Source organism: Hippopotamus amphibius, chromosome 16 (genome assembly GCF_030028045.1).
Source record: "Hippopotamus amphibius kiboko isolate mHipAmp2 chromosome 16, mHipAmp2.hap2, whole genome shotgun sequence".
Lineage (NCBI taxonomy): Eukaryota > Metazoa > Chordata > Mammalia > Artiodactyla > Hippopotamidae > Hippopotamus > Hippopotamus amphibius.
The window spans coordinates 51,888,492-51,915,553 of record NC_080201.1 but is presented as its reverse complement, the minus strand read 5'-3'; the positions used below and the strand labels follow the sequence as shown (position 1 = coordinate 51,915,553).

General features: G+C 49.7%; 1 protein-coding gene across 7 annotated transcripts; it reads left to right on the top strand.

The window, feature by feature from the left end:
- Positions 1-672: 672 nt before the first annotated feature.
- NUMBL (NUMB like endocytic adaptor protein) lies at positions 673-25,836 on the top strand. 7 transcript variants are annotated; one of them, XM_057712826.1, is made up of 10 exons: positions 676-923; positions 4,499-4,583; positions 6,810-6,949; positions 8,087-8,161; positions 8,252-8,326; positions 9,285-9,425; positions 15,731-15,920; positions 19,232-19,534; positions 22,672-22,794; positions 24,379-25,834. In XM_057712826.1, exons 1-10 carry the CDS (start codon positions 900-902, stop codon positions 24,999-25,001), a joined length of 1,779 nt encoding a protein of 592 aa, XP_057568809.1. In that variant the 5' UTR covers positions 676-899; the 3' UTR covers positions 25,002-25,834. The 7 variants fall into 7 exon arrangements, with proteins under 7 accessions (XP_057568806.1, XP_057568805.1, XP_057568804.1 ...); XM_057712824.1 differs by having other exon boundaries at positions 6,807-6,949; positions 19,229-19,534; XM_057712825.1 differs by having other exon boundaries at positions 677-923; positions 19,229-19,534; positions 24,379-25,833.
- Positions 25,837-27,062: the final 1,226 nt, after the last annotated feature.

The window sequence follows — 27,062 nt, the reverse complement described above, 5'->3', positions numbered from 1 at the left end:
AGTGCTGACCACCTGCTCCGAAGGCTGCGGCAGCTGAGAAGGCCCTCCCCTCCGCAACACTCACACACACACACACACACCACCTCCCAGCCTCCGGGCTCCCTCCCCTCGGCTCCCAGCAACCTCGCTTTTGCTAATGGGCCTTAATGCCCCTGCCAGCTGCTTTGCCAAACCCACAGGATTGGGCGGGAGCGGGGGCGCTTGGGCGGCCAGAACCGCTCCCCGGTCCCAGCCTGGCGCCCCCGCCCCCGAAGCTGAACCGATCGCACATCAGGACCGCCGGGGTCTGTTCACTCCCGGCTCCCCTTCCTAGCAAAAAGTGCCTCGTCACCGCTTCTGCCCGCCCCCGCTGGGCTGGGAGAACCATGGGGTTAGCTGGAAGATCTGGGGGTGTGGGGCCGCGAGGCGCCTCCCGAAGCACATTTTTCGGACGCGAAACTTAAAGGGATCTGAGGTCAGGGGTGACGAAGGGGGAGAGCGCTTACGCCTGGAAGGACCTAGGGGAACGTGTCAGCGAGATTCACGTGCGTGCTCAGCCCAGGACTGGCCAATGGGCGTGGCGGGGCGGTGGCCACAACGAAGGAGGCGGAGTCCTATTTGCCTATAGGCGTGGTCTGCTGGTCAGGGGGCGGGGTCTCTTTGCATATCCAGCAGGCGGCAGGCCAATGGGCGGGGCTGGGGCGGGGAGCCGAAGCCGGAGGGGCGCTCCCCCGCCCCTGGAACGGAATCCTCCGGGGAGCGGAGCAGGCTAGCGAGCGTGCATCCCGCACCATCCCCCGGCCCGCGGCCCCGGCCCGCGTCAGACCGAGCTGCCGCCGCCGCCACAGCAGCAGCAGCAGCAGCACTTGGGGATCCGGGCCCAGCCGGGGCCGCGGGAGGCGGGGGCGCCCGAGCCCTGGATGTCCCGCAGCGCGGCGGCCAGCGTGAGAAGGGCGGGAGAGGGGGGCTCGGGTGGGGGGCGGCGCCGCTGCTGATGTGGCGGAGGCTGGGAGGCAGCCGCGGCGCCCGGATGGAGAGAGGGTGCCAAGGCTGGGGAGGATGGTCCTGGGTGGGGGTCCAGGAGTAGGCGCCCCACCAAGCCAAATCTTGGGAGACAGGGGTCTCGGGCACAGGCCCTGTCTTGCCAAGCCCCTGGAGATAGGGATCCCAGACACAGACCTCCCCCTCAAAAAAATCAAGGGCAGGGGGACAGATACTAGGTACAACTCCCTAGGCAAGATTTTGGGGATGGGGTCTGGGACACAACCTCCTTTTCAAGCCAAGGCCTTTAAGAGAGGATTCCAGACCAGACGCAATCCTTACCCGTCCCGGCCTGAGGGGGTCTCTGAGCACAACAGCCCGCTAGGCAAGGTCTTGAGAATGGGGTCCCTGGGCACAGCTTCCCCACCAAGCCAAGGCCAGGGGGGATTCCTGGCACAGTCTGTCCCCAGGCCTCAGAGGCGTCCTGGGCATAGCATCCCCCCCCACGCTTGGGCAGCGTCCCAGGAACAGCCCCTTCTCAAAACAAGATCTCTGTGCCTGGGACTCCATCCCCGCCAAGCGTAAATAAAATAAGGGGATTCTCAGGCAACCCCCACAAAAAAAGGCTTGGCCAAGGGTCCCAGGGCACAGGTCTCCTGGGCCACCCTCTTTGTCCCTGGGGCTGCCCAGCTGTCTGGGAGGGGCCCCACCCACAGACAATGCACCGCCTCCCCCTCCGGTTCTGGTCCCCCAGGCTCCAGGATTCAGGCTGGGCCAGGGGGCGGCTCCCCAGGGACCTGGTGCAGCCCTGTCTGTCTGCAGCGTCTGCGGTGATGACGGCTTTGTGTGTGGTACCTGGGGGGAAGGGGGGAAGCAAGCGATGGGGAGGAGGCTAAGAGTGTGACCCTGTGTTTTTGTGACTGTGGCGGCCTGTGTGTGTATGTGCGTGAGCTGCAGCTGGTGACTATGAGGAATCGTGTGTGTATTTCGTGCTCACGATCGTGTCCGACGGTGTCTGTGGTTGTGTCTCTGTGTGTGACCCCAGCACTTGTGTGACTGTGTATGTGTGTGTGACAGCTGCTTGCTCACTGTGCAGAACCCTATACTCTTCAGTCTGTCTGTGTTTGGGTGTGTGCATGGTTGTGACTGTGTGGTTGTGTCTTTGATTACATCTTTTGTGACCCCTTGTATGTACCTTGGTGACTGTAACTGGTATGTAACAGTGTATCTGTTGAGTCTGGGGTTGGGCATGTGTGTGGCTGACTGAAGATGTGGGTGGAGTTGTGACTGTAAGTGGAGTTGTGTCTATGACTCTGTGTCCACGTGCGGCTGTCCTAATGACTTCGAATGTTTGTGACTGTGTCTCTAACTGATTTTATATGTGTCACGTGTTTGTGTGACACATAACTATGCCTGCAACTTTGGGCGTATGACTGTCATTCTATATGAAGTCACATTAAGCTTATGTGACAGGTTGTGTGCTGGCACTGTGACTTGTATGATGGCGGGCATGTGTTCATAGCCACATCTATGTGTGTGGCCAGGGTTGTATAAATGGCTACAACGAGGTCTGTGTGTTGATACTGAGTGATTCTGTGCATTTATAGTTGTGTACGTGTGGTTTGGGTCATTGATTTGACTTGGAGTCTGAAACCCTGACTGACTATTAATAGTAGGTTATTTCATTGCGTGGGACTCAAGCTATAGGTGTGTCTATGTGTGGTGGCACCAGGTGATTGTGTGTGTTTGTGGGGGTGTGTATATGTGACTGTGGCTTCTATATTTGTGTGTGACGTGCATGTCTGTGACCCTGGGTGACTCTATGTACTTGTGTCTGTGTCATGGTCTGTAAGAGGGTGCGTCTGTATCTGTGTGGCTGTTTGGGGTGCGTAGGCGTGTGTCCCTGTATGCCTGCTGGGCTGCTTGTGTTTGAATCTGGGGATTTGGTGACAGAGTGAGTGTCTCCTGACCGCACACATGACTCTATTCGGAACTGTGTCTTCTGTGTGAACACAGCTATAAATGCTCTGTCTGGATCACTGCATTTCTAAGCACATACCTGACTGTGTGCTTGTGTGTGTGAAATGGAAATTGTGTGCTGATGTCTGTGTGTGTGAGATAGTGTGTCTGTCCACATGGGGCTGTGATAGTATGTGGCCCCGTACTCGTCTATGGGACTTATGTGTTTGCAGGAAGAGAGACTGTGTTTCTCTGTGATGGTCAGACCATGGTACAGCTGGGGGTTGGATGGTGGGTGACTGTGATATATGGCTGGGTAGCGTGGACACTCATGCGGTGGGACTTTTTGCATACCTGACCATTTCTGAAATGCGTATGGCTGTGACTGAGCCACTGACTGTCTAGCTGTATCTGAGTGTGGCCGTCCTTGGGGAGAACTGTCTCTGGATGTTGTATGCATGTCTTGAGTTTGTGTGCCCAGTTCTCTCTAATACGTGGGCCATGGCCATTGGGGTCTGTGTGTGTGGTTGGGTATAGAGGGCCCACCATATAAGTGTGGCTGATACCACGACCAGATGTGTGCCTCTATGACTGGGATGTACGGCTGTGTGACAGTGTGTGAAAGGTGTACTGGTGTGACTGATACAGTGGGGGCTGAGAGTCCTCGTGCACCTGCGTGCCGGTTGATGATTAAACACATGTGGCTGTGGCTGGGTGTGCCTGCCTGCGTGTGATCAAATGCGTCAGTATGTCTGCATGCATCCCTGACCAGATGTCAACAGGCAGCTGGGGAACTGTGTGTGACACGTGTGTGTGTCTCAGTGCTAATAGGTGACCTCCAGCTGGGTGTGATTCTACACTGGTGGGGCTGTGACGTATCTTGGGTGCGTGCCCAAGGAAACAACTGTCATTGGGTGTGGTTGGCCATGGGCTGCCCCGGTGGGTGTGCCTGGACCCAGCTCTTTGGATGTGGCAGAGAAAAGAGAAGTGACTGAATATCAGTTGCTGATATGACCAGACGTTTGTGGCAGTGCCCAGGCAGTCTGGGACTCTATATGCCTGTGGACACATGGTCTGTAGCAGAGACTGTGTGTTTGTGAACATGGATATGTGGCCAGATATTTACAGTGGCTGTGACTGTTGATGTGTTTCTGTGTGATCTGGTGTGTGTCGCTGTGGCTGTGTCTGTGTGTAACTAATTGTGCAGAGCTGTGATCAGGTTCTAGGGACAACTGGAGACTGGAGTTGCATGTATACACGTGACTGTATGTATGTGTGCAGCCCTGGACATGTGTCTAGAGGGCAAGGCCACGCACCCCTTCACACCATCCCCTTGAGTACTGACGGCCTCCTGAGGCCAGGACATCCCCAACAGATGCTCCTGAAACACACCTACTCATTCCTGGCCCCTTGCAACCAGGTGACTGATTGCCTTAGTAACAGTTGCTATAACAACCAGGGCTCCCATCAGGGATCCTGAGATGAAGGGGGTTTGGCTGATGTCCAAAGAGGGGGTGAGGGAGGGGACTGCGCCCCACCCCAAGCCAGCTTCTCAACTTTTCCTCCCTCCCTTGGGCAGGGCGGACCCAGGAGGCCTGAGCAGCATCTGCCCCCTGCCCCCTGTGGGGCCCTGGGGCCCCCCAAAACCTCCAGGACGGAGCCAGGTGAGTGACCAGCTGGGGGCAGGGCGAAGGCTGAGTGAGTGGGGGCCTCTGCCTAGCACGGCCAGAACTGTCCCTGCCGTCACACAGGCTTCATCACACTCATGAGTGGACACCCTCAAATGACTTCCCGGCACACTTAGTGACCTCGTTCACAGACACACCCGCCTAGACTATGTGTCTTACTCACACACACACACACACACTCAGACACACGCTGACATCCCCACATGCACTGGTTCAGGGTCACACAAACATACAGACACAATCCTAGACAATACCCGGTCTCCCTCACAGGTGACCACAGACACGCACTAGATACAGACTCAGGGACTCTCAAAGGATGCACTCTTGTACAGTCTCCCCAACAAGACCCACAGACGCACACTTTACAGACAATAGCCGCACTTTCACAAGCAGACACAGCCTCACAGACAGCACCTGTGTGCTCATGTCTTCACAAACAGCTACACTTTTGTACACAGACACAGTCTCACAAATAACACTCAGCACTCTCATAGACAACAGCCGCACTCTCACACTGTCACATCCTCACAACACCCACAAACACACTCTCAAAGACAACAACCTCATGTCCTCGCACACCCTCACAGATGCAAGGCTGCATACAGACACCCCCCCAGAACAGCACTCATGGACCACACTCTCTGCAACAACAGCCACATGACTGACCCAGACACACCCTCACCACCAACAGCTGCACTCTTGGACAGATGTGGTGTTTTGGGTAACTCTCACAGACACACACTGTCATGGCCAATGGTCATCAAAGACAAGAGCCACATCCTCATGCAGACACATGGCTTCAAAGACAACAGTCACGGACACACCCCTTCAAAGACAAGAATTTCATGCTCCAACACAGACCCATCCTCACAGGCAGCATTCCCCGACACACACGCACCACCATTCTCACACATAGATACTCTTCGCCGCAAGCTTCAGGGACCTACACTCAGACAACAACCACACTCTTGAACACAGACATCCCCTCACAGACAGCATTCACAGACACACACTCTCATCAACAACCATTCTCAGACCTACATCCTTCCGCACAGCCTTCAGCTATACACACGCTCACAGACAACAGGTGCATGTTCAGAACTAGACTCCCTCACACACGCCACTCAGGAACACACCAAGGAATTCCCTGGTGGCCCGGTGGTTAGGACTCTGCACTTTCACTACCAAGGGCACAAGTTCAATCCCTGGTCAGGGAACTAAGATCCTGCAAGCCATGTGGTGAGGCAAAAACAAGGAAAAAGGAAAAAGAAAAACCCACCAGCTGTACACTTGCTTGCACATATAGGCAGAGTCCCCATCTGCTGTTGGTGCTCTGTCCTGGGTGTCCCCTCACCCTCCTTCTGGGACTGTCAGTATGGCTTCTCAGTCAGTGAAGGCTGTTTTGGTGACTGGCCACCACCTCCATCCCTACTTCTGACATCCCAGGTGCACACCTCCCCAGGGGCCTCTGCCTTAAAACAGACCCAGTTGTCAGAGGGGCTGTATCTGAGTCAGAGAGACCAGCCTCTGTCCCCAACACCCTCTGGCCTGGGCTCTGAACCTCAATCTCTGGACCGTCTGAGTCCCCCCACATCGGACCCATGTGACTCTCAACTCCTGTGCCCTCTGACCACCTCATCCCCTGACTTCATGACCCCTGACTGCTATGCCCTCTAACCCCTATGTCCTCCACTGCCTTAACTTCCCATTACTTTGGATCGTCATGCCTCTAGGCTGTCACATCCCCAATCTCCAGACCCCTAAGAGCTGTGACTCACGAGCCCCCCCATCCCAGACCTCCATGACCCTTGGCCCCATGTCTTTTTTTTTTTTTTTTCGGCTGCACTGGGCAGCATGTGGGATCTTAGTTCTCCCACCAGAGATTGAACCTGCACCCTGTGCATCGGAAGCCTGGAGTCTTAACCACTGGACCACCAGGGAAGTCCCTTAGCCCGATGTCTTTTGAATCCCCACTGCCGACTCTCCCACTCCCCTGCCTTCCAGTTGCCCCCTCTGCCAGTATCCCCCTAACAGCTGCTGGGCCATGTTCCCTGGATGTCATGTCCACTGACCCAGTGATCCCCCAGCCCTGTAAACCCTACTGCCGTGTTATCTGACCCCTTGCTCCCTGAGCGCTATTTTCCCCCTCCTTGAGCCCCAGGCCCCCGACCCTTGACTCGCACACCTGTCTTGTGTCAGCAGACGGGGCGGGCACCATGAACAAACTACGGCAGAGCCTGCGGCGGCGGAAGCCAGCCTACGTGCCAGAGGCGTCGCGCCCACACCAGTGGCAGGCAGATGAGGATGCCGTGCGCAAGGGCACGTGCAGCTTCCCGGTCAGGGTGAGTGGGCGGGGCTGCGGCTGCGAGCAAGCAGTTCACTGTGCGCATGTGTGTCCGCTGCCGAGTGCCTCCCCCGGGGTGGGGGGAGCTGGGAGCCAAGAGACTTCACATCCCCAGAGTACTGTGGATCTTGCAGGAGAGGGACCCCACGGCCTGGGTCCCTCAAAGTTGGGGCTAAAAACCAAGACACAGTCTCTTGTGCCAGGAAAAATATTACCTGGGGTGGGGCGGGCGTCCCACCTGAAGTCACGGTATTCAGTGGGGCGCTCACAGTTTCCAGGGGGCACTGGAAGGGCGCAAAAATTCTGTAGCATTTGCAAAGCCCTCTACTGTTAAGTGCTTTCTGGTTTAGACCACCACGACCCTTTACGACACACACTAACATTTATAAGGGAGGCAGCAGGATTCAGGTTCAAATCTCCGCTCATTCCCTTCCTGGCTGGGTGACAACAGACGTGGACACAGTGCCCCACCCCCCACCGCACCCCTCCTTGTTTTCCCTTCCCCCAGAAGCAGACCTTGCGCGGAAGGGGCTGTTGGGAACTGCTGGTGAGAGTGAGGAAGGGAAGGCAGCCAGTAAAGGGTGTCTTACTAAACTATAGCTGTGAGCAACTGAGCTTGATGCCACTGGGGAACTGTGGGAAATCGAGCCATCCACCCACGGGGTGAGGGAGCTGGGGCGTGTGTACCCCAGCTCCTATGGGTCGTTGCCTGGGGCCAGTGCTCAGGCGCATATGCAGACACTAGCGCTCAGGAGGACACCGGTGATGTCTTAAAGCCCAGGGACAGAGGCAGGGTGGGAATCATTACTATATGCTGTGCTTCAGTTTTCTCACCTGTGTATCTGGGATAAGAACGGGGTACCCAGACTTCCCTGGCAGTCCAGTGGTTAAGACTCTGCACTTCCCTTGCAGGGGGCACGGGTTCGATCCCTCGTGGGGGATCTAAGATCCCCCAAGACACACGATGCGGAAGAAAAAAAAAAAACCCACCTTGTAGCGTTGAGATGAAGAGTAAATGAGTTAATTGATATGGTGTGCTTAGAACATTGCGTGGTGCATGGCAGCGGCTCAGTGAGCCCTAGGAATGACTGATTACTGTGCTTGTTTCATGTCCTCCCATCCCCTGCCCACCAAGTACCTGGGCCACGTGGAGGTGGAGGAGTCCCGGGGGATGCATGTGTGCGAAGATGCTGTGAAGAAGTTGAAGGCGGTGAGTGAGGGGCTGGAGCAGGGGTGGGGCAGAAGAGGCAGCAGAAGAGGCCGCCCTGACCATGCCCTCTGTCCACCTCCTCTACTCCAGATGGGCCGGAAGTCTGTGAAGTCTGTCCTGTGGGTGTCAGCCGATGGGCTCCGGGTGGTGGATGACAAGACCAAGGTATGAGGCCTGTGGGCCTGGGAGTGGGCACAGTGGGCCATCACCTCACCCTGCTCGAATGGGGCCAAGGATGCCTCCTCACCCACCTCTAGGGTGTCCTCCCTCAGGGACCTTCTAGACTCAGCCATGTGCTCCTGTAACATCTTGGCACATCTCACCGTCATTCGGGATTGAGTCAATTCGGGATTGAGTCCTGTGGCTATTTGTGAACTGGCATGGATAGTGGGTGAGAGCACAGACCGTAGAGCAGCCGCCTCAGCTCGGATCCCAGCTCACCCACGTACCAGCTGCGTGACCCCAGGCATGAGGGGTATGAGATTTAACTCTTCTGTGCCTCACTTGCCGCATCGGCAAAAATAGGAATAAACATGAACCCCACCATTAAATGAGAAAGCATACGCAAATAGTTTTAAACTATGCCTGGTACAGCGGGAGTGTTCTGAGCAATGAGTAGTAGCTGTTATGTGCTTATTGTCCGTCCGCTGGGTCTGATGCGAGCACCACGGGCCAGGATCTGGGTATCTGTTTGCTCACCACTGAATTCCCTGTCCCTAGCACAGAGACTGCCCGAGGAGGCAGCCAGCACGTGATGACAGGTTAATGACTGGACAGGATTGACACCCTCCAGGAAGCTGTGCCTGACTCCTGGCCAATTTGGGTCAGGCACCTCTTCTTGCTCCTGAAAGCCCTTGAGCCTCCCCGATCCCAGCCCTGAGCCCTCTGCCTGTGCCTCCCGCATGACAGCATGGCTGTGACTCTGGCCTGTCTCCATCTGGTGATGAGTCTGATTCCTGCACTAAACTGGGAGCCCCATGTGTGCAGGGCCCACAGCTGTTTCAACAAGTGCAGGCTCCCCACCCCGTTCAGGACAGGGTATAGAGCAGACACGAAGGGAATGTTAAATGAATACATAAAAGACTGTTCGCATTCCTTTCCTGGCCTCCCTGGCCCCTCCCAGGACCTGCTGGTAGACCAGACCATCGAAAAGGTCTCCTTTTGTGCTCCTGACCGCAACCTGGACAAGGCTTTCTCCTATATCTGCCGTGATGGGACCACCCGCCGCTGGATCTGCCACTGTTTCCTGGCACTCAAGGACTCCGTGAGTATCACCAAAGCCCAAAGCCAGCTGACTCTTTGTCTCCCACGCTCTGGTGTCCCACCTCCAACCCCAGCCTGCTGTGTGGTGTCAGGCAAGTCACTCACCTTACCTCTCCTCTCTGACCTTATCTGGAAAAGGGGGTATATTCACAGCACCTAATTTAGAGGATTATTGTGAGACTGGAGGGGACTGATACAGAGTATTTGGAACAATGCCTGGCATATAGGAAGCACTCGGGAAAACGTTATCAGTAGTTCTTCATGTTTCTCTAACTTTTCTCATTGAGGAACATATACATACAGTAACAGGCACAGATGGCCCTGGCACAGCTCCATGAAGTGTTGCTTATTTTTAAAACCCACCCAAGTCAAGTTGTAGTTTCCTGCCCTCAGCGGCCCCCGCGGGCCCTTCTGAAACAATACCACCGCCCCCCCCCCCCCACCCCAGGTATCTACTCTTCCTTCAGCTTCAATTCATTTTGCTTGTGGTTCTTTATTTTTTGTGAGGGGGGTGGGAGTCAAAGTCCCTTCTGAGAATCTGATGAGAGTGACAAATGAACTGTCCTCTGAGAGGCATTCTCACAGGATTCCAGGCTTGTGACAGAAGACTCCCAGATACCAGTGACTTCGGTGAAATAGAAATTTGTTTCTGTTTCACGTGAAAGACATCCCCAGGCAGGCAGCACAGCATTTGTGTGATTCCTCTCCACTCAAGGGCCGTGGCTTCTTTTATCTTGTTGCTGTGCTCGAGTATGGCTTCCACTCCATGATCCAAGATGAGTGCGCGTGCTCCAGCCTTCACATCTTCATCCCAAGCACATAAAGGAGGGAGGCATGAAGAGAGGCACACCCCCTGCTTTTCGGGAGGTGTGTCACACTTCCAATTACATCCTATTGGCCAGAATGTAGTTACATGAACACCTTTAAGCACCACTGCAGAAACGAATCCACCTCCCAATGCTCTGAGTTAATATTCTAAAGAGAGGGCATGGGACTCACCTAGCTTGTGTCACTGTCTTCTTGTTGACTGAGGAAGATGGAGCACCCAGATTGATGTAGCCAGTGTTGAAGAGGAGTTCCCCAAAAGGAACTGTTATCAAAAGCAGGAGCAATGGATACCGGGCAAGTAAAACAACACCTGTCCATTACAGACCTTAACAGTCTCCACTCAAGGACTCCCCATCTTTTCCTTATTTTCAGAAATTCCAACTCCAAATACCTCTGAGCTCCCCAAACTAGTCAATACTCCCAACTTCCTCAAACCAGGAGAGAGGAGAGAGAGCCAGGAAGCTGTGCTGCCCTTTAGGACTTGGTCTTGGAAACCACACAGCATTGCTTCTGCAGTATTCTATTTGTCCAGGAAGTCACACGTTTTCCCAGGCCAAGGGGAGAGAACAAAGACTCCACCTCTGATCCAGGAGTGACAAGGTTCTGGAAGACCATGTGGGGCCAGAAATTTGTTGCGGCTGTTTTTGGAAAATACACGGCCTCGTGGTTAGTGTGGATTTGGTGTCAAATCAACTGGCTGTGGGACCTTAGGCAAAAGTGACTTCTCACTGGGACTCAGTTTCCTCTTCTGTAAAATAGGGATAATAGCAGTAGCTGCTCATGGGGAAGCATTCATTATGGTCACACACAGAAAGTTCTAACAGTGTCCTGGGATAAATTTTCAGTAAATAGGAACAGTTGCTATCATTTGAAAAGTATCTGGGGATGAGAATCAAAGCAAGAAAAGAGCAGGGTCATCTCCTCTGGGTAGAGTGTGACCGAGGCTGAAATCCTTTCCACTTCTGAGCTTTGAGTTTTTTTTTAATTTAATTTATTTATTTGGTTGTGCCAGGTCTTAGTTGTAACAGGTGGGCTCCTTAGTTGTAGCTCACCAGCTCTTTAGTTGTGGCACGGGTGCTCCTTAGTTGTGGCTGGCAGGCTCCTTAGCTGTGGCATGCGAACTCTTAGTTGTGGCCTACATGTGGGATCTAGTTCCCTGACCAGGAATCAAACCCAGGCCCCCTGCACTGGGAGTGCGAAGCCTTAACTGCTGCGCCACCAGGGAAGTCCCCTGAGCTTTGGGTTTTAAGCACTAAGTAGTGTAATTCCCAGGAATCCCCGAGGTTAACTTTCTTTTTTGAGGTTAAAGTTACAAAATTAGTCATTTTTTTTAAAGAACCTTTATTGAGATACAGTTAACAGACAATAAACAGCTTATATTTTCAGAGTGTACAATTTGGTATCCCAGTCTCCCAATTCATTCCCCCCCAACCCTCCCCGCTTTCCCCACTCGGTGTCCATACGTTTGTTCTCTACATCTGTGTACAATTCAATGGCATTTAGACGTTCACAGTGCTGTTTAACTATCACCTCTATCTAGTTCCAAACATTTTATCACTCCTAAAAGAGACCTCATACCTGTTAAGTAGTCACTGCCTGTGCCCCCGACCCGCCACAGCACATGGCGACCACTAATCTGCTTTCTGTCTCTATGGAGTTACCTATTTGAGATATTTCAAACAAATTGAATCATATGGTATGTGGCCTTTTGTGACTGGCTTCTTTCACTTAGCATAATGTTTTCAAGGTTCACCCGTGTCATAGCATCTTATGAGTACTTACTCCCTTTAGATGTCTGAATAATATTCCATTGTATGGATATACCACATTTTGGATATACCATATTTTGCTTATTTATTCATCCATTGATGGACATTTGGGTTGTTTCCACCTTTTGGCTATTATGAATAGTGCTTCTCTGGACATTTGTATGCAAGTATTTGTTTGAATACCTGTTTTTAATTCTTCTGGGTATATACCTAGGAATGGAATTGCTGGGTCATAAAGTAAATTTATGTTTTAGTTTTTGAGTAATTGCCAAGCTGTTTTCCTTGGTGGCAATACCATTTTATATTCCAATTTCTCCACATCCTTGCCGACACTTTTTTTTTATTATAGCCATCCTATAGGTGTGAGTGGTATCTCATTGTGGTTTTGACTTGTGTTTCGCTGATGACCAATGATGTTGAGCATCTTTTCATGTGCTTATTGGCCATTTGTATATCTTCTTCAGAGAAATAGCTATTGAAATCCTTTACCTGTTTTTAATTGGGTTGTTTGTCTTTTTACTGCTAAGATGTAAGAGCTCTTTATATACTCTGGATACTAGAACTTATCAGTTATGTGATTTGCAAAACTTTCCCCCCATTCTGTAGGTTGTCTTTTCACTGTCTTTTTTTCTTTTTTGCCCCACGGCATGTGGGATTCTAGTTCCCCGACCAGGGATTGAACCTGCACCCCCTGCATTACAAGCACAGAGTCTTAACTACTGGACCACAGGGAAGCCCTGTCTTTTCACTTTCTTGATAGTGTCTTTCAATGTGCAAATGTACACATTTTGATGAAGTTCAGTTTATTTTTTTCTTTTGTTATTCCTGCTTTTGGTGTCACATCTAAGAATTCATTGCCAGATCCAAGGTCATGGAGATTTACATCATGTCTTAATCTGAGAGTTTTATAGTTTTAGCTCTTATATTTAGGTCTTTGATCCATTTTGAGTTAATTTTTATAAATGGTGTGAGGAAGGAGTCCACCTTCATTTTTTTTCCCATGGGAATACTAAGCACCATTTGTTAAAGAGACTATTCTTCCTTCATTGAATGGTCTTGGCACCCTTATTGAAAATCAGTTGACCGTAGATGTGTGGGTCAATGTCTGAGCTCTCAGTTTTATTTTATTGGTCTCTGTGTCTATCCTTATGCTAGTATCGCACTGTTTTGATTACTTTAGCTTTGGAGTAAGTTTTTACATTGGAAAGTGTGAGTTATTCTATTTTATTCTTTTCCAAAATTGTTTTGGCTATCTTGGGTCCCTCACAATTCCATGTGAATTTCAGGATCAGCTTTTCCATTTGTGCAAGAGTTCACTGGGATTTTGAAAGGGATTGCATTGTCTGCAGAACACTTTGGGAAATACTGTCCTCTTAGCAATATTAGGCTTCCAATCCATGAACACAGGATGTATTTCCATTTATTTAGGTCTTCTTTAATTTCTTTCAACAGTGTTGTATAGTTTTTGATATATATGTCTTTTACTTCCTTGGTTAAATTTGTTCCTAATCATTTTACTATTTCTATATGGTATTAGAAATGGAATTGTCTTAATTTCATTTTTGGATTGTTTGCTGCTTGTGTATATACATATAGCTGATTTTTTGTGTGTTGATTTTGTGTCCTGCAACTTTACTGAATTTATTTATTTGGACTAATTATGGATCCTTTTTGATATTCTACATATACAATCATGCCATCTGCAAATAGAGATAATTTTACTTCTCTTTTTCCAACTTGGATGCCTTTTATTTCTTTTTCTTGTCTAATTATGCTGGCTAGAACTTCCAATACAGTGTTGAATAGAAATGATGAACTTGTCTTGTTCTAGATCTTAGGGAAAAACTTTGTCTTTTACCATTGAGGATAATGTTAACTGTGAGTTTTTCATAAATGTCCTTTATAAGGCTGAGGAAGTTCTCTTCTATTCCAACTTTGTTGAATGTTTTTATCATGAAAGGGTGCTGGATTTTGTCAAGTGCTTTTTCTGTGAGAATCAAGATGATCATGTGGGTTTTTTTTTCTTTCATTCTATTAATGTGGTTGATTGATTTTCACATGTTAAACCAACCTTGCATTCCTGGAATAAATCTCACTTGATCATGGTGCATAATCCTTTTAATATGCTGTTGGGTTTAGATTGCCAGCATTTTGTTGAGGATTTTTGTCCCCAAGTTTAACTTTAAGAGGTGGCTGAGCATCTTGTTTAGGGAACAAAAGTCAGACATACCTCATGAGAATCCCAACTCTGCCACTCGTTATAATGGGCATGTTGACTGAACCTTCATTTCTTCATCTGTCAAATGGGTTCATAAAATTGTCCAGCTCCTGGCACTGTTGTGAGGATTCCATAAAAGGATGCAAATCAGGGCTCAGCCCGAGGCTAGACAAGATTTCTGCTGACACATATGTGAGTTTCCCTGTGCCTGGCTTTGTGCTGCATGGCTTGCATATATTTGTTCACTTAATTATTGCAACAACCCTGTGAAGTGGGTGCTGTCAGAGCCCTCATTTTACAAATGAGGAGGCTTGGGTACTGGGAAGTGATATTCTTGTGATCACATAGCTGGGAGGTGGGAAGCCAGCATCAATCCCAGGCTCTCTGGCCTTGGAGTCTCTCAGGTAGGCACTCAAGAAACAGGGGTTGTCATTCTTACCCCCAATACTTTATTAGAAAATATTTTCAAGCATGTAGCAAAGTCCAAGGGCTTGTACAGTCACCAGTCACCTATACGCCCCCTATCCAAATCCTGCCATTAACATTAGTCTGGTCTTACTTTATCACTTTTCTCCCCATCTTATTTTTTGATGCATTTCAAAGTCACAGACATCAGAATACTTCCCCCAAACACTTCAGCATGCATGACCTTAAGTAGAATTCGTATTTGTTTCCAGCTCTTTTTCTTTCGAAGCGAGATACATGCTGACCACAAACCTTAAGTGTACATTTGCTGGATTTTGACAACTGTATACACCAGTGTAACCAACATATGTAACCCAAACCCCCATCAAGAACGAGAACACTGGGCTTCCTAGGTGGCGCAGAGGTTAAGAATCCGCCTGCCAATGCAGAGGTCACGGGTTCGATCCCAGCTCCAGGAAGATCCCACATGCTGCGGAGCAACTAAGCCCGTGTGCCAAAAAAAAAAAAAAACTAGAACACTGCCACCACCCCAGACTCTCCCCTCATGCTCCTTCTCAATCAGTCCCCATCCCCACCCCTAAGAAACAACCACTGTTCTGTTGTCTTTCACCATAGATTAGTTTTGCCTGTTCTGTAACTTCATATAAACGGAGCCCTACAGGGACTTCCCTGGTGGTCCAGTGGTTAAGACTTCACCTCCCAGTGACGGGGGAGTGTGGGTTCCATCCCTGGTGGGGGGAACTGAGATCCCACATACTTTGCAGCCAAAAAAACCAAAACATAAAACAGAGGCAGTATTGTAGCAAATTCAATAAAGACAAAAAAAAAAAAATGGTCCACGTCAAAAAAAATCATAAAACAAACAAAAAAAAGAGCCATACATTATTACTCTTGTCTCTGGCTTTTGTCCCTCGATGTGCACATGTGCACTGAGGCCCAGAGAGGTGATGGGACTCATCTGGGGCCACCCAGCATCCAAGCTGCTGGAACCCAGGGTTCCTGGCGTACGGTCTGCACCACACAACGTCGCTAAGATATCCCGCCCCTCCCCACCTCTTCCCACAGGGCGAGAGGCTGAGCCACGCTGTGGGCTGCGCTTTTGCGGCCTGCCTGGAGCGGAAACAGCGGCGGGAGAAGGAATGCGGGGTCACGGCTGCCTTCGATGCCAGCCGCACCAGCTTCGCCCGCGAGGGCTCCTTCCGTCTGTCGGGGGGTGGGCGGCCTGGCGAGCGAGAGGCCGGCGACAAGAAGAAAGGTGGGTGCTGCCTCCCTGGAAGGCGGGGTGGGGCACCGAATGGGCCCAGGGTAGGGCCAAGGGATCCAGTTTGGGGGGAGAGCTGCAGAGGTACAGGGACTCTGCAGTTTACAAAGCAAAAGGGAAATACACAAAACCCAGAAGAAAAAAAATTTTTTTCTTTTTTTAAATATTTTTAATAAAAAATACAAAGCAAAGCAAGGCACCAACCACAAAGTTTGGTTACAGTTTATAAAGTGTACTTCAGTTTAAGGAGTCCTTTGGGCAATATTCCGTCGGCCACAAATCCCGGCAAAGCTCACCGAGCGAGCGGTTTATTATCTGCTAACCCAGGGAGGTTCCCAGGCTTTTCAAACTGTGTATCCACCCTGTTAATGGGTTGTGAAGTCAGCTTGCTGGGTTGTGGTTAGCATTTTAAGAAATGAAATAGAGAAGAATAGAAAATATCAGAGTAATTGAATGTAGTACGGGTAAGTATAGTTCAATGGTACTTTTATGTCAATGTGTGTGTGTGTGTGTGTGTGTGTGTGTGTGTGTGTGTGTGTGTGTGTGTGGGGAACGGGTTACCACGTGAATGATATTTCTTATTCTGGGTTGCCATCAAGAAAGTTTGAAAAATACCTGGTAAACTCTAACATTCTAGGTCCAAGGCAAATCGTTTGTAAGTTTTCAAACTATGTTTTTTAAATATGTGTATTCTGTGCGGAGCCAAAATGTAATTTTTTATTTGATTTTACTGTGGATTCTAGTTTTTAAGTTTTTGGAAAACACTGCTTAGAATTTATAAACAATGTACCATTGGGATTCAGGATAAAGGAGACTGAAGAGATTTGACAGATATTAATAAATGCAACATGTGATCCTGAATTGGATCATGGATATCATATATATGATTCAGTATGCAATTAAATATATACAGAATATGTGTTGAATATATATATATACATATATATATATATATATTCATAAGGGACATGAGTTGGCCATTTGGGGAAATTGGAATGTGGGCTGTGGATTAGCTAATAGTGTCATATCCATGTTAAATTTCCCAAGTGAGAAATTGTACTGTGGTTCTGTAGGAGGTTGTCCTTGTTCGTAGGTACATGCTAAAGGTTTTAGGGTTGAGTAAGCTGTCTGCAACTTTTTTTTTCCTTTGTTGTTTATCAATTTTATATATAGTGTGTATCTATTAATCCTAAACTCCTAATTTATCTCCTCTCCCTTTTCGCCTTTGGTAATGATAAATTTGTTTTCTATGCTTTTGAGTCTGTTTCGGTTTTGTGAATAAGTTCATTTGTATCATTTTTTTTAGATTCGGTGATATTTGTCTTTCTCTGACTTTATTTCATTTAGTGTGATAATCTCTAGGGCCATCTATGTTGCTGCAAGTGGCATTTTCATTCTTTTTCTATGGTTGAGTAGTATTCCGTTTTGTGTATATTGCCACGTCTTCTTTATCCGTTCATCTGCCCATGGACATTTAGGTTGTTTCCCTGTTTTGGCTATTGTATGCAATTTTCTCTTAAATGGTACACAAAAAAGATTATGGAAGGAGAGACTCATCAAATACTGTAACAAGTTAACACTTGTTAAGAGTTAACAAGTGTAACAAGTTAACACAATTTAAGAGAACCTGTGCTCCTTGTTCCCTTATTAGGTCTTTTCTGTAAGTTTAAAATATTTCTAGCTAAAAAGTTAGGAAAACTTATCATTGGCAAAGCAGATTACGAAGTATAGTTAACAGAGGGCCTGAGTATATGATCTTTTATTGTTTGCAAAAGAACGCACTGAGTACACTGATTTTATTATTTATATAGGATATTAGAATTTACAAAGAAGGTCATATGCTTTAGAGTTGCTAAAGGATTTTGCTGTTTCCGAAGGATATTATAATTTCCAGGTACTTTGCATTGTAGTAAGCACTTTAGAGCTTGCCCTGCAAAAATGAGAGTTTGCAAAGTGTGGTGTATGATTTGCCGAACACATCACAGTGTTTTCCCTATGATGCACTGATTACATGATCTCAAGACACCGCATGTTGACAAAGACCTTTCTTCAGTTCAGGAGTTATGAGCAGCGCACTCTCCACAAAGTTGTTTACCAGGCTTTTGTGGGATTCCAGAGCATTGAACATTCAGGGCCTCAGCTGACCCTCTCAGGAGGCCCGGGGAGGCAGGAGCGGGATGTTTATTGCAGATTTAGTCCGGGAAACTGGAGTCCAGGAGGGGAGGGGACTTCCTGAGGCCCAAGGTGGGGCCGAGGTGGTTTCCCAGTTCCAACCTGTCCGAGACTGTTTCCACGGCCCCCAGCCTGGCTGGGTGAGAGCCTCACCGCCCCCTCGTGGAAGATGGGGGAAGCACTGGGCAACCTCCCTGCCCTCTTTGGGCCTGAGTTTAACCTCACTAGCATTCAGGCTGCAGCTCAGGTGAGGCCCTGATGGGACAATGGCTGTTTGTTTGTGTATTGGCAGGGGTGGGGGAGACCCTGCCATTGAAGAGCCCGCTTCTTGTGCTGAGTGGAGACCAGGTACCCAGAGTGGACAGAGAACAGCCCCAGAGGGGAGGGAGCTCAGGCTGAGGGGCTGAAACAATCTGGAAAACTCCTCAGAGGGAGAAAGCTGGGTCTAGAACAATGGGTAGCAACTGATGGAAGGGAGGAGGTACTTGAAGTGGGAAGAATGGTGGGAGGTAGACAAAGCAGAACATGGAATGATGGAGGAAGACAGCATGATGTGGAGAGACCAGGCCAGAGGGAGAGACAAGTTAGCGTAGTCATTTGGAAAGCTGACTTTGGAGTCAGCCTGCCCCTTCCTTCACAGTATCACTCAGGCAAGTCACTTGCCATTGCTGGGTCTCAGTTTCCACATCTGTAAAATGGGGATAATGATAGTATCAGCCTCATTGGTTGGTTGTGAGAACTGAATGAGTTAATCCTCGCAAGGCACTTGGCACAATGCCTGATACATTGGTCATGCACCAAATAAGTGTTTGTTAAATTAATTAGAAAGGGAGACAGAAGGTCTCAGAGGGACAAATAGCAGAAGCAGCAGAGGAAGATGGATGGGGGACAGAGAGCTTGAGAGACACAGAGGGTCAGGTTGGGTGATGACTCTCCGCAGGCCTCCTGGGGAAAGTGGTCCTGGCTTGGGTGGGGATGAGGGACATTTCAGGGCTCTGACCAGCCTGTCTTGAGGGCAGGGCACACTGGGTGAGGAAGGCAGCATTGGAAGACAATCAAGGGGACCGGGTAGGAGGGGCCTCCAATGCCAAGGTGAGCTGTCTAACCACCTGTCTCCCCCATGTCTTTAGCAGAGGCAGCAGCTGCCCCAACTGCGGCTCCTGGCCCTGCCCAGCCTGGGCACGTGTCCCCAACACCGGCCACCACATCCCCTGGCGAGAAGGGTGAGGCAGGCACCCCAGTGGCTGCAGGCACCACTGCGGCTGCCATCCCTCGGCGCCATGCCCCTCTGGAGCAGCTGGTTCGCCAGGGCTCCTTCCGTGGGTTCCCGGCGCTCAGCCAGAAGAACTCGCCTTTCAAACGGCAGCTGAGCTTACGGCTGAACGAGCTGCCATCCACGCTGCAGCGCCGCACTGACTTCCAGGTGAAGGGCACAGGTGAGCCCGGAACATCGGGATCAATGCCACTGTCTGTTATAAGCAAGAGATAGAGAAGAGGTTGGTACACACCATGATCGATTAGCACTGTCTGCCACGGGCAAAAGAGAGGTGCAACATATCATGACTGATTAGCAACGTCTGTCATGAGTCAGGGAGAGGAGAGAGGTAGTATAAGCTGTGATCAATTAGCACTGTCTGCTCTGGGCGAGGGGTAGAAGAAGATGGCACGTCACGATCAGTTAGCACTGCCTGCTATAGTTAGGACGAGAGAGAGGTGGCATACGTCATGATTGACTAGCAAAACCTCTGTGGGCAAGGGAGGGAGAGAAGCTGCCCAGATGCCGTGCTGTTGCTCAGGAGGAGTCTGAGACACCAATGCTCCCTCCAAGCATTTGGCCCATAGAGCCATGAGATCTGGCCAGGTGAAGGATGCAGGTTCAGAGGAAAGAAGGATTGTAATTAACAATGTGTGTCTAGGACAGGGTGAATAGAGTGATGACAGACATCATGATCTCCTTGCAGTGTCTGCCATGAGCAAGAAAAAACAGCGAGGTGGCACACCTCATGATTAATTAGCAAAGTCTGCTGTGGGCAAGCGAGAAGAGAGAGCAGGAGTGTTATGTTTTGCCCCAGAGATGACTCCCAGAATTTGGCTTATGGAAACATGAGGTGCAGGGCACAAGTGAGCATGGGGGTCATGGGGTCAGGGTGCATAGTGATGGATTCATGATGTCGCTTCTGGGTAAAGGACTGTGCAGAGGCAGCACCCGTCATCATCGATTAGCCATGTCTTCCAGGAATAGTGATGTAGCAAAAGGTGGTACAGCATCATTGATTAGCAATGTCTGCCACGCTGGTGATAGGAGAGAGGTAGTACAAATGTCCTGTTTTGCTTGGAGGGGAGATGGAATTACAAGGACCAGTCCTTTCTTCCAGCATTTGGCCAGCAGAGCCATGAGGTCTGGCTGGGTGAATGGTAAGGTGAACAAAGAGTTCAATAGGAGAAAACATAATGTTTGATTACTAATGTCTGCCATGGACCAGGAAAAGGAGAGAGATGGCATATGCTGTGATTTGAAAACAACGTCTGCCACGAGAAAGAGAGAAAAGAGAGGTGGCATGGAACTATGTTTTGCTTGAGAGAAACAGGCGGGAGGGCTGCCTTTCCTCCCAGCTGTCAGTGAAGTCATGCGATCTGGCCCACTCTCCTGCTTCCATATGCCAAATCCAAGACACCTACCCCTTATGGCCCTGGGGATTGGTGTGGGAGGTGTTGATCTGTATCCAGGAGGCTGGGCTACTCCAAAAGGTGAGTGCTGAGCAGATGCCAATGCTTGATGAGAATGACGCACGCTCACTCCATGTCCTGCAGCATCCCATGTCCTGTACACACCCCCAGATTTGCTGTCCTCATTAAGCAGCCTGCGATTAAGCACACCCCCAGGGCTGTCACACCTGCTCCCTGAGAGGTGGCAGGCACCCCAGGCTTTATCTGGAAGCCTCGCGCGCCTGTAGCCATTTGCACACTTGCTTAGACTCACACAGATGTCCCACTCCACTGCGGGTGTCACACTCAGAAGTCACACACTTAGGCAATCAAAAATCACACACACTTGGAAGTTGCAGAACCAGGTGTTACGGTTACACACACTTAGAAAGCACATATCCAGGGACTTCCCTGCTAGCACAGTGGTTAAAAATCCACCTGCCAATGCAGGGGACATGGGTTTGATCCCTGGTCTGGGAAGATCCCACATGCCAAGGAGCAACTAAGCCCGTGCGCCACAACTACTGAGCCTGCGCTCTAGAGCCCGTGAGCCACCACTACTGAGCCCACGTGCTGCAACTACTGAAGCCCGAGCACCTAGAGCCTATGCTCTGCCACAAGAGAAGCCACTGCAATGAGAAGCCCACGCACTGCAAGGAAGAGTAGTCCCCACTTTCTGCAACTGGCGAAAGCCCGCGTGCAGTAACGAAGACCCAGCACAGCCAATAAATCAATAAATTAGTTAATTAATTAAAAAGAAAGAAAGGAAGGAAGCACATATCCAGATGTCCCACTCAGAAATCACACACACAGATTAACACACGCTCACAAACTACACACCTGGATTCACACAGACTTGGAAGCCACATATGCTAATTCATGCCGAATTCCATACATCATGCAGGCAGATTGGCTCACACTGGGAAATCACAATCGGGACGCCACAATGTGGATTTCAGTCAGATGCAACCCCCTCAGAAGCTGTACACCCGTTTAGACTAACAAGCACAGTCATCATAGAAATGACCTGGAAACCAGTTACTCTCCCACCTGGGCACCCCCGTGTCATGCCTGCTGACATCTACAGCCAGTTTCTTTCCGATGCTCATTGGAACATCACGCACTCTCCCTTGGAGACAGCCACTTGCTGAGCTGTCACAGGCACTTGTCATGCACCACACTTGACGGTCCTCTTGTTTGGATGGTGCCTTTGCTCCTCCTAAGCCCTCACGAGGCCACCGCACCTGCCCAGCACATCCTATCTTGCAGGCACAGGTGCATCTCTGCCCTCATGACATACGTTATGGTCCAGGCCTGGTGGGGCCCCACTTCTGCACCCAAAGCAAGACAGATGTTCCCCAGCCATTGACCAGTGGCATGGCCAACATCCATTCTGTCTAGTCGATGTTCTTGCCATACATGTGGTTGACCTTTTTTTTTTTTTTTGACCACGCCACGCAGCTTGTAGGATATTAGTTCCCTGACCAGGGATTGAACCCGGACCCCGGCAGTGAAAGCACCAAGTCCTAACCACTGGACAACCAGGGAATTTCCTGAACATATTTTAAAATTAATATATATTGTTAAGCATTTAAAATATTTCTTCTGGTTTGTGGCTACACACAACTCTAGAGGTCCTCCCTAGTTTGGGGTCCCTGTGACAAGGGGTGTCACACACTACTTGGCTGTTGTACCACTCAGATGTCACACACACATGTGCACAGTTATCATTTTTGTGGCCATGGCCACTTAGTTACTGCAGAGTAGACCCACTGACCCACACACTTTGTGAGGGCCACCTATGGGGTTGGGGTCAGGGCAGAATCTCTGCCTGTTTGCTGACCTCCGCGCTTCCCTGACTTCCCAGTGCCTGAGATGGAGCCTCCCAGTGCCAGTGACAGCGACAGCATCAGTGCCCTGTGCACACAGATCAGCTCGTCATTCGCCAGTGCTGGAGCACCAGCACCAGGGCCACCGCCAGCCTCAACAGGTAAACTCAGCCCCTCTCTTGGGGCAGATGCCCTGCAGTGCCCCTCCTGCATCCCCCTGCTCCTTTCAGGGCCTTGGAATCCCACAGACTTAGAACTGTGGGTCATCTAAGAGCTGTGGGATGCTCTTGGAACTGTGGATCATCTTAGAACCATGAGTCATTTAAAAGCAATGGGATCATCCTAGAATCATGGAATCAATCACTTTAGAACCATGGATCATCTTAGAACCACGTGGTCATCTCAGAGCCATGGGTTCATCCTAGAACCATGAGATAACATAAGAATTATGGGATCATCTTAGAACCATGGGATCAACTTTTAAACCTTGCTGTCTTAGAATCATAACATCTAGAAACCTACAGCCTTTGAATCACAAGATATTAGAACCTAACAGATTTGGAGCCAGGAAACCTTGGAATCTTACAGCCCTAAAAACGTGCTCTCTGAGAAAATAGTGCCAAGGAATCACTTTAGAGCCACGTACTCATCCTAAAACCATGGAAGCACCTTGGAATTACAAACAATGTAAATTTAGAACTCTAGGATCTCAGAAAACACAAACTTAAAACCACAGAAACTTACCGGCTGTGTTAAAATAGTACACTCTGAGAAAGATCCATGCAAGCTTAGAATCTTAGCTTTGGTTGGGATTAACATATACACACACTATATATTGGGTTGGCCCAAAAGTTTGTTCAGGTTACCTGAACCCAATATAAAGTAGATAACCAACAAGGCTCTACTGTATAGCACAGGAACTATACTCAATATTTTGTAATAACCTATAAGGGAAAAGAATCTGAAAAAGGATATATATATGTTCTGAATATATATATATATAACTTGATATATATATAGAGATAGATAGATATAACTGAATCCCTGTGGTAAACACCTGGAACTAACACAACACTAAATCAGCTATACTTCAGTTTTTTTAAAAAGCCTCCTAAAAAATACATTGTCAAAATATGAGCACCAAGGGTGATATTAAAAATACTTAATAGATAACTAGTAAGAACCTACTATATAGCACAGGGAACTCTACTCAATACTTTGTAATGACCTATGTGGGAACAGAATCTGAAAAAGAGTGGATATATGTGTATGTATAACTGATTCACTTTGCTGTACAGCAGAAACTAACACAACATTGTAAATCAACTATACTCCAATAAAAATTAATTTCTAAAAATATAATCATACATAAGAAAACAAGATACATAATGATACACAGACACAAAATAATTTTCCTGTTTTCAAGAAAATAAACACCGCAAGAAGTGTTAAGCTGTTAAAAAAAACCAAAAAAACTTCATAACAGGTTTGCTACGGACCAATCAGAAGGGAAGCCAGCCTGGCTGATTGTCCGCTGTGCCTATACTTTTCCATCTTAGGACCTGTCTGAGGTCTCAGAGCTGAATTTTCTCAGCACTGCATGACCTTATGTGCTCCAGGATGGTCAAGCCATTTTGCCCCAAGCCTCCGCAGCTAAGGAGGAGCAGAGCTTGATGCAAGGCAGGCAGCCTGGGGTTCTCTCTGCTGCAGCCCTCACCCCCTAACTGCCCCTTTCCTCTCTCCAGGGACTTCTGCCTGGGGTGAGCCCTCCGTGCCGCCCGCAGCTGCCTTCCAGCCTGGGCACAAGCGGACCCCTTCAGAGGCCGAGAGGTGGCTGGAGGAAGTGTCCCAGGTGGCAAAAGCGCAGCAGCAGCAGCAGCAGCAGGCGGCCTCAGTGCCCACTGTGCCCCCCGGCCTGCAGCCCTTCCCCGCCCCCGTGGGACCCTTCGACACTGCACCTGCCCAGGTGGCCGTGTTCCTGCCGCCCCCACATATGCAGCCCCCTTTTGTGCCCGCCTACCCGGGCCTGGGCTACCCGCCTATGCCCCGTGTGCCCGTGGTGGGCATCACACCCTCACAGATGGTGGCCAACGCCTTCTGCTCAGCCGCCCAGCTCCAGCCCCAGCCCGCCACCCTGCTCGGGAAAGCCGGGGCCTTCCCACCCCCTGCCGCACCCAGCGCCCCTGGGGGCCAGGCCCGTCCACGCCCCAATGGAGCACCCTGGCCCCCGGAGCCAGCACCCGCCCCGGCCCCTGAGTTGGACCCCTTTGAGGCCCAGTGGGCAGCGTTAGAAGGCAAACCTGCTGTAGAGAAGCCTTCCAACCCCTTCTCGGGCGACCTGCAGAAGACCTTCGAGATTGAACTGTAGCCCGAGCCGTCCTACCTGTCCCATCATCTCCAGGTGCCCCACGCCTGGGAGTGGAGGCCCAGCCTCTCCCTTAGTCTTGCCCCCGGGACTGCGCCCTCCCAGCGACCCCTCTAACTCCTTCTCTTGACCACCTCCCACAACCACTACAGAACCGACATTGTGATGCCCAGGTTGCGACTGGATGGAATTCAGGGAAGGACCCAGCCTGGCTAAGGGACCCATTTCTCTGCCAGACTTAGACTGGCACAGCCCCCTCTCCCCCAACCCCAGACACAGGGGGATGGCCACAATCCCACTGAGTGCCCTCGGTTCAAGCTACATTTCCCAGTTTCTGTTGTTGACCTTCTACCTTCCAGTGTTAGGTGGGATGGAGGAGGGATGCTCACCTAGGGGCTCTCCTGGGCCCCAAATGAGTGCCCACCCCAAGTCTAGTCATTCCCCCCATCCCCACACACAGCACAAGCAAAGGGCTTCCTTCTGCCCATCTGCTGCATTCACTGCCAATGCTGTGCTCACCCCTACCACCCCTCCCCTCCCCTTGGGGGCCCACATGTTCTTAGCACCAGGGTCTCATGGGGGTAGGGGGCCAAGTTGGGGGCCCAGGAGGCAGGGTAGGAGGAAGGGGAAGAAGATGCTCAGTTACCTCACGTCGGTGCCCGCTGGGGAGGGGTCCAGGAAGAAGGAAGGGGTGCCTGGCGGGTACTTTTCTATCTTTTATTTCCAGATTTTTTTGTATCTAAACTTGCAGATTTGTATTATACAAGGACAGCCAATAAAGGAGGAATATAATGGTGCCCCTGGAGAAAGCAGGGTGTGTGTCCAGGGGCAATGGCGTAGAGACAGAGCCTTTCCTCCTGAGTCATCTCCTAAAACCAGAGGGAGTAAAAGGGTCTCCCTTCATATTCACCTCTGAGCGTAGCATGGTAGCAGGTAACACTGACGCATCACTCAAGAAGTGTGTATTAATGGGTACCACAAATTCATCACTCCATCTGATTCTTAACAGATTTTGAACCAAGGAGTTAAAAAATATATAATCTGCTGCTAATAAGTTCAGTATTAAATTCTTAAATAATTAGGTTTGAAATAGCATATCTTCGAGCAGGCAAATTCATATTTCATCAATTGCATTTTCCGTAATTTAGGCCAAAGTGTCATCTGACATGGCAGCACATTTTTAAGTCTCTCTATTGTTTCTTGGGTTCCTTGATACAATCTACAAAGATATATATTTAAAAATATATAATATATAAATTATATAAATTATCTTTAAAAATGGGGAGATTGGTTTCAGTAAACCCAATATTATATCCCCACTTGATAGATCAGGAAGTTGAGTGACTTACCCAAGGTCACACATCTGATTAGTGGGGGAGCTGGGATTCAAGCCCAGCTTCTGGTCGACCTCAAGGCCATTCATTGAACCACCAGGTTGTGAGGGAACAAGCCTAGGGTCTGCCCTCAAGGGTTTACATTGCAGCCCATCAAACAGCTAGGGGACTAGGGGACCTGTGACAGATGGTTCTGCCAGGGCACCGAGGGGGTCCCCAGGGAGTGAGCAAAGGACTCTGAAAAGAGCCACACTTTCTTAATCCAGGCCTTTGCAGATGTCATTTCCTCTGCCTACAACACACCTCTCCCCAAAGAATGTTACTTACTCCCTTTTTTTTTCTTAATTGCAGTTTGCTTTATTTTTCCCCAATAATAGAATGTCCTGGATGCCATTTCATGTAATGAGTCACATATAGATTTGTGTCAGCTCTCTTTTAACACTTCATAGGATGCTACTCATTCTTCAGGCCTCAGTTCAAATATCTCCCCTTCTTAGAAGTGGAACCTCTTCCAAGGCCCCGCCCCCATCCAATCCTTTCAAAACTCTGACCCTTCAGGCTGAGTCAGGAGCACTCAGTCTCCACTTGGATCCTACAGGGCCCTGTGCTTCCCCCACCCCAGCCCAGGCCTGACCCATTCCGGGCGGTCACTCTCTGGTCCCCCACTGGACTGTGAGTGGGGGGCTGTCTTGGTCACACTGGTGTCCCAGCACAAGGCCAAGGCCAGAGA